We start from the raw sequence: 7,873 nt of genomic DNA, 5'->3' as shown, positions 1-7,873 counted from the left end.
GTACTTTGGGTCGTGACAGTTATGCCTATCAAAGAGTTCAAACATAAATTTCATGATTGACGAAAAGGTTCTATTGAAGGTATTATCTATGAAAAGTGTCATGCGGTTTAGGAAGAAGGTCAAGATTAGATCAGTACTTTTGGCGACCTGGTCATCCACTGTTGATGCGATCGGTGCACTCCGAGTGGAACCACTGCTCGCTGAAACTACTCCCAATCTAGCCTCAACATTCTGTTACTTTAGGCGGTAGAGTGGCAACTTGCTGAGTCGCCGAGTTACATCAGCGATCATCATGCATGTTTTTCCCTTCTTTTTTTCGCTCGTGTTATCTCTGTTGTCCATTTGTCCTAGCTTTATTCCTCAATACATATATCTGAAGATCAACGGTTTTATATTAGTTGTTGGCACAAAATAAGCATATGAGGACACTAAACCATTACAAATAAATCCCTAAATGAGTCCAAATCTCGAACTCATCAACACCCCCCAACTTAAACTTTTGCTTGTCCTCAAGTAAAACTCAAGTTCGTCAATTCAAAAAGGATGTCTTAAACAGTGGTACAGTAGACTCAATCATGAATGAACTCAACAAGACTCAACTTACTCATGCAAGGATCAATTGTGCACTCAAAGGTTCAAGTTGTGATCACTCACCATTCTCAAAGAATCTCTAGTTCATAATACTTGCTTCAAATGCAAGTTCAAGCTCAACAAAGGTACTCAAATTTCGTCACACAAAGATGATTCCATATTCACACACTATTCTTCAACAATTTAAAGTTCCGGAATCACATACAACTCTCACATTCTCAAAGATGAACACATGCATGACTTCACCCATAGGTTTGCCCTTATTTTCCAACTAACATTCGTTTCAGCTTACTCAAGATCAAAATGGTATTTTCAAGGCTTGAAACGGGGTTGAGTGTAAAGGTATGGTCATTTAGGCTCAGTGGCTTCTATCCTCATGAAATGTGGTATGAACAACACTCTCTTTCCTTTTCTTCAACATTTGCAATCGTGCTCACAAGTCACCTCATTATTAACTTCTCATGGAATATCAGACACCCCATTTTTCTTGCAACTTTCAGAACTTTAATTCACAACTTTTTCATTCTTTTTATTTTTCATTCTTCATTTCTTTTCTCTTTTTTTTATATGGAGGGGTTCCATCTTTTTCATAGCCATGGTTCAAGGGGGACTTCTTTTGCATTTCTTGAGTTACCTTCTCTTTTCACCACACCCCCAATAAGGCTTTTGGCCTAAGTTGGCTTTTCAAACAAACCACACTTCATGAGCATTACGGTGAAGGGATAGAGAAAGGTCTGATTTGCTCAAGTTTCTTCTAAGAAAAGGATAGGGCTCAAAGGGGGGTCAACAAAGTTCACACATTCACAAGGTAGGCCACAAAAGAGGTATAATGTTAAATTGGTTAAATCTTCAAAATTGTTACCTAAGATCATTTCAAGAGTTTGCATCACTTAGTCAACTGGACCAACGGGGCAAATTATAGATGTCATCACACAAGGCATTGACACTAATATCAAATAAGACTCCACAGTTTTGCTAGTGTGCAATGTTCATCACCAGAGACTCAATTTGATAATCGGCTAGTCACAACGAGATACAAAAGGTTCACATATTGTTTATGCAACTTCACTTAGCCTCATCGTAGCTGCACATTCAGTTTTGTTTAATTTAGAGCACCATTCAAGTCATCGGTATTGATTATAACTGATACTGAAATTTACACAAGAACATCCACAATTAAACACACAAGAGGTGTCAATTTTTTTCCAGAAGGGTCCAGCACTCAAAGGAACTCACTGACCAAGCACACACCCTACCAAAAGTATTCAGCCCCAATGTGTGTACAGAACGGACAATTCCATAAATAAAATAAGAATAAAAACAAAAACTAAAAATTAAATATAAAATTCTAGTATATAAACATGCAGAGCAAGGTGACGAGGAATCCTAACTAAGCGCCCAGTTGGTGAGAAAATAAAATATTCACCGAATGCCTCGATGGTACGCCTAATGGTCCTTATAACGCCCTTAGTTCCAGTGTGCGACACTCTCAGAAAGGGGAAAATTGATAGAGATGGAGGAGGTTTCCGAAAAGGTCAGCGCTTTGTATAATGGACTTGTGACATCGCCGAACAATCATTGAGTTAAGCTATCAGCGCTGAAGTAGAAGGGCGGGAAAAATCAGGTCGCCTAAGCACATCGGCGATTCACCGAGTACTGAAGGTCTCCCACTGAATGTTCTAGTAATTCAACTCCATTTTTGAAGTCCATAAGGCGTACTATGTCATGCTTGCCGAACGGATTCGGCTATCCGCCAATAACATCTTCTTCTCGTACAATATCTTGCACTTGCAAAATCAACACACATTCTTTATAACACTAACACTTGGGTCACCTCCCAAGAAGCGCCTTATTTAACGTCGTGGCACGACATGGAAATTCTCTCAAGAATCTTCGAGGTACACCACCTTAATCAGAGAAATCTCTTGGCACTCGCTAAAGTATAACTTCAAGCGTTGCCCATTCACCTAGAATGCAGGTCCTTCTTAACCTTAAACTTCGATGGCACCATTTGTGAACACTCGCATCACTCTAAACGGCCCTGACCATTTGTACTTGAACTTTCTGGGAAATAGTCTAAGTCGAGAGTTATATAGTAACACCTAATCTCCTATTCTGAACTCCTTCTTGAGGATTTTAGAATCATGTCACTTCTTCATCTTTTCCTTGTAAAGGGCTGAACTTTCGTAAGCCTTGAACCTGAATTCGTCCAACTCATTTAACTTCTCTACCCTCTATTTTGAAGTCTTTGTCTAGTCCAAATTTAGAGATTTCAATGCCCATAATGCTTTGTGTTCAAATTCAATTGGTAGATGGAAAGATTTACCGAAAACTAGCTGATATGGAGACATACCGATTGGTGTTTTGTATGCGGTACGATACGAACATAGCACGTTATCAAGCTTTCGAGACCAATCAGTCCTATTAGCATTCACTATCATAGCTAAGATGCTTTTGATCTCTCAATTTGACATTTCAACTTGGCCGCTTGTTTGGGGATGATACAAAGTTGCTATGTGTTTAACTACATACTTACTCAATGCGGCTGAGAACCACTTGTTGCAAAAGTGGGATCCCCCATCACTAATAATAGCCCAATGAGTACCAAATCTAGCAAAGATATAGTGTTTGAGGAATTGAACAACACTTTACCCTTCATTGTTTGGAAGTGAAACAACATCCACCCATTTAGAAACATAATCTACGGCCACCAAGATATACTTATTACCAAACGAACTCACAAATGGGCCCATAAAATCTATTCCCTAAACATCAAATAGATCAACTCCTAAAATGGGCGTAAGAGGTAGCTCGTGTCTTTTGGACACTCTACCTTGCTTCTGACATTGAGTACACTTCTTAACAAATTCATGAGCATCTTTGTAGAGGGACGACAAGTAGTAGCCACTTTGGAGGACTTTAGTAGCTGTATGTACACCACCATGATGACCCCCAAGGGTGATGCATGACAAGTATAGAGAATTTCGATGGCTTCTTCTTGCGGAACACATCTCCTAATGATATGGTCTGCACACTCTCTGAATAAATATGGTTCATCCCAAAAGTACTTCTTAACATCGAACAAGAACCTCTTTTGTTGGTAAAAGTTCAGTTCGTCTGGATTAGTCCACACACTACGTAGTGCAATATCTGCATACCAAGGAGAATGTTTTAGAAGTCCCGTGAGTACCTACTCATCAGGAAAAGATTCATTTATGTCGATCTCTAGCTCATCATTTTCCTTGCCTTCCAATCTTGATAAGTGGTCAGCCACCAAGTTTTCACAACCTCTCCTATCTTTGACCTCAAAGTCGAATTCTTGCAATAGTAGCACCCACCTTATGAATCTTGGCTTGGCATCCTTTTTTGCCATCAAATAACGCAGTGCAACATGATTAGTGTGAACAACCAATTTAGTACCTAGCAAGTATGCTCGAAACTTCTCAAATGCATAAACTACTGCAAGTAACTCTTGTTCAGTAACTGTATAGTTACGTTGAGCACTGTTTAGAGTTTTTCTTGCGTAGTAAATGGGGTAAAATAGTTTGTTGCATTTTTGCCCCAATACCACACCTAATGTCGTGCCGCTTGCATCACACATTACTTCGAAGGATTCTGACCAATTGGGACTAATAATGACCGGGGTGGAGTCCAATTTTTCATTCAAGCACTTGAAAACCACCATGCAAGCATCATCAAAGTGGAATTTTACCTCCTTCTCCAAGAGTTTGCATAAATGATGTGCAATCTTTGAGAAATCTTTCATGAACCTCCGGTAAAAACCAACATGTCCCAAGAAACTATGAACCCCCTTCATCGAGATTGGTGGTGGTAACTTCTCAATCACTTCAATCTTTGCTTTATCAACATCCAACCCCTTTTGCGACACTTTGTGACCAAGAACTAGACCTTCCTTAACCATGAAGTGGCATTTTCCCCATTTTAGGACCACATTTTTCTCCACACATCTTTGGAGAACTTGTCCTATGTGTGCTAAACATGCTTCAGAAGTGTCACCCAGAATAGAGAAGTCATCCATAAATACCTCCATTGAATCCTCCACCATGTCAGTAAAAATAGATAACATGCAACGTTGAAATGTTGCCGGAGCATTACATAACCCGAACGACATCCGTTTGAAGGCAAAAGTTTCATATGGGTAGGTGAAGGTGGTCTTCTCTTGGTCTTCCAGAGTAATGGAGATTTGGTTATATCCGGAATACCCATCCAAAAAGCAATACCAACCTCTCTCTGAGAGTCGATCAAACATTTGATCCATGAAAGGCATGGGAAAGTGATCATTTTCAGTCCACGAATTTAACTTTCTGTAATCCATGCATACTCTCCATCCGGTCACCGGTCTCATAGATACAAGCTCCCCTTTTTCATTTAGGACTATTGTGATGCCTCCCTTTTTCGGTACATATTATACTAAACTTGTCCATTTTCTATCCGTAATAGGGTAGATCACACCTGCGTCTAACCACTTTATTATCTCCTTTTTCACCACCTCTTGCATCGGTGGGTTCAATCTCCGCTGATGTTCAACACTCGGCTTACAATCACATCAAGTTGAATTTTGTTAGTGCGAATACCAGGAGGAATGCCCACTATGTCAGCGATAGTCCAACCTATAGCTTTGATATGCCTTCTCAACACCTCAAAGAGCAATTTTACTTGCCATTCAAGCAAGTCAGCTGCAATGATCACCGATAAGGTGTTATTTGCCCCTAAGAAAGCATATCGAAGTTCGGAGGGAAGTACTTTCAACTCCAGATTTGGTGGTTCTTCTGTTGATAGCTTTACGGGAGGACTTCCTCGATGTTTTAGATCAATGTCCAACTTCAATGGAGTTTTTGATTATTGAGCCATGCCTGAAAGAGAAGCTACTACCTCTTCATAGCCTTGAATTTTGTATTCATCATAGTTAGCAAGCACGACGTCAAGTGGTTCACTCATGCACATCAAATGGCTCACACTAGCCACCGCCTCATCAATAACATCAACAGTGGAGACCACGTGAATATCACTTGGGTGTTTCATTGACTTACAAAAATTAAAGGTTACTTCAGCTTCATTCACCCGAAACTTCAGTTCTCCGCTTTCAACATCCACCAACGCTCTCCTGGTTGCCAAGAATGGTCTTCCCAAAATGATGGGAATTTCAACATCTATTTCACAATCGAGAATGACAAAATCAGCCGAGAAAATGAATCGGTGAACCCTTACCAAGATGTCATATAGTATCCCCACGGGATGTTTAATTGATCGGTCCGCCATCAAGAGTCTCATTGTTGTGGCTTTCGGTTCACCCATCCCAAGTTGTTTATAGATCTCATATGGAATTAGGTTGATGCTTGCTCCCAAATCGCATAGGGCTTTAGCAAATTGGAGCATGCCTATGGTGTAAGGGATGGTGAACGCTCCGGTATTTTCCCTCTTTTTAATCAGCTCCTTAGTCATGATTGCACTACAACTATGAGAATCTTCGATTGTCTCAAAATCCTAGCTCCTTTTCTTTGTTACAAACTTCTTCATAAACTTGGCATAACCCAACATTTCCAACAATGCTTCAACTAGAGGGAGATTAATTGATAATGTCTTGAACACCAATAAAAACTTCTTGAACTTCTCATCTTCATTATTCTTCTTGAGACGTTGGGGAAATGGAGACGATATTTTGGGTAAAGGTTGCATAACTTTTGGGATTGGATTGTGTTTCTCCATATCTTTTTGTGGTCCTTTGGCAATGCTTTTATGGATAGGTGTCTCTTCTTCCTCTATACCTTTTTCTTCTTCATGCATTTGTGTTTCTTCATTGCCAGTAACATCGCTTATTGCTACCTTTCCACTACGAGTAACCACAATCAGCCCTCTATCATCATCTTCCATTGTCATTTTTGGTTTCAATTGTGCTGAAAGTAAACTCAACTGACCTTCAAGTATCTTGATTGCATTTGCGTGAGAGTTCACTTTATTTTTCAATGATGAAAAGTCAGCTTTCATCCCTTTTAGCAAATCATTCGAACCTTCAACTTTATCAAGGATGCGTGAAATCAAATCATTCACCCGGGGACTACTTGCACTCCCTTTCGATTTTGGGCTTTCACTCGAGTGAGTGTGATCCTCTTTATGGTCATCCTCCCTTTTCCAATAATCACTTTGCTCAGCCCAATCTTGATAGTATCTTCTTTGTTCTTCCTCCTTGTGATAGTTCCAACCTTGATTCCCACCTCCCTGTAAATAGCGTGGGTGAAAACCCTCCTCGTATCTCTTGAAGTTCAAACCTTGATTCTCCCACAGCTTTGAATAACTTGAGAAAGAACCCTCCTCAACTCTAAACACCCCACTTGTCCCCTTGGGCTTTCCCACATTCTCCATCATATGCTCTTGTAATAGCTCCATTTGGGTTAACATCTTCTTGATGTTTGCATCCCTCTCTCTTTCCTTATCAAGTTGTTCTTGTGTCATTCTAAAATAAAAAGGAGAGACTTGATCCTCTTGAGTGTATCAAGCATGATATATTTTAGTCATTTTATCAAGAAGAAACGAAGCCACCTCAAATGATTGCAACATTATTCCCCTTCATACCAATTGATTAGCCACTCCTTTATTAATCGAATCAAGACTCTGGTAAAAATATTGGAGTAGCAAATCGTTTGATAGCCCATGAGTTGGGAATTTAAGTAAGAGCTTCCTAAACCTCACCCATATTTCATGGATGGGTTCACCCTCCCATCGCTTGAAACCTTGAATGTCATCTCTAGGTTTCATCATCCTTGATGGGGAAAAGAATCTCGTATTGAATTCTATAATCAGCTCCTCCCATGAGGTGATGGAATTGTTTGGTTATTCGGTCAACCACTTGCTAGAATCCCCTGCCAAAGATAGTGGAAATAACCTAAGTTGGATCAACTCTTGTGACACATTCTTGAATGAAAATGGGCTGCACACCTCTATAAAATATCTTACATGCCCATGCAGGTCTTCATGTTCTAGCCCTCCATAGAGTCCCCGCATTTGGAGGAGATGAAGAGTCGTGCTAGTGACCTCAAATATTACATTCCCACTAGTTTTTGGTATGCAAATTGCACCCATTTCACCTTGTGGAGATGGGTTGTAAACACTATTGATATCATCGATACCGTCCCGATCACCTACTTGGCTACCATTCGTCTCTTCCTCACTCATTTTTGTACTTCTATTTAGTTCAACCAACACTACACAATGTAGTCTAAGCCGATTGAACTACAGCCAACCAATTCACAACTCAATTCTTCGA

At 40.0% G+C, this 7,873-nt stretch overlaps 1 protein-coding gene across 1 annotated transcript; it reads right to left on the bottom strand.

The window, feature by feature from the left end:
* Positions 1 to 5,118: 5,118 nt before the first annotated feature.
* Positions 5,119 to 6,054, bottom strand: LOC125816514 (uncharacterized). Its single transcript, XM_049496160.1, has 2 exons — positions 5,485 to 6,054; positions 5,119 to 5,433 (listed from the first exon to the last, which is right to left on the bottom strand). The coding sequence occupies exons 1-2, from the start codon at positions 6,052 to 6,054 to the stop codon at positions 5,119 to 5,121; spliced, it is 885 nt and encodes a 294-aa protein (XP_049352117.1).
* Between the last annotated feature and the right edge of the window lie 1,819 nt (positions 6,055 to 7,873).

Source organism: Solanum verrucosum, unplaced genomic scaffold (assembly GCF_900185275.1).
Source record: "Solanum verrucosum unplaced genomic scaffold, falcon-dt-bn FXZP01001237.1, whole genome shotgun sequence".
NCBI classification, from domain to species: Eukaryota; Viridiplantae; Streptophyta; class Magnoliopsida; order Solanales; family Solanaceae; genus Solanum; species Solanum verrucosum.
Note: the sequence above shows the minus strand (reverse complement) of the source record. Positions and strands in the feature narration are given on the sequence as shown.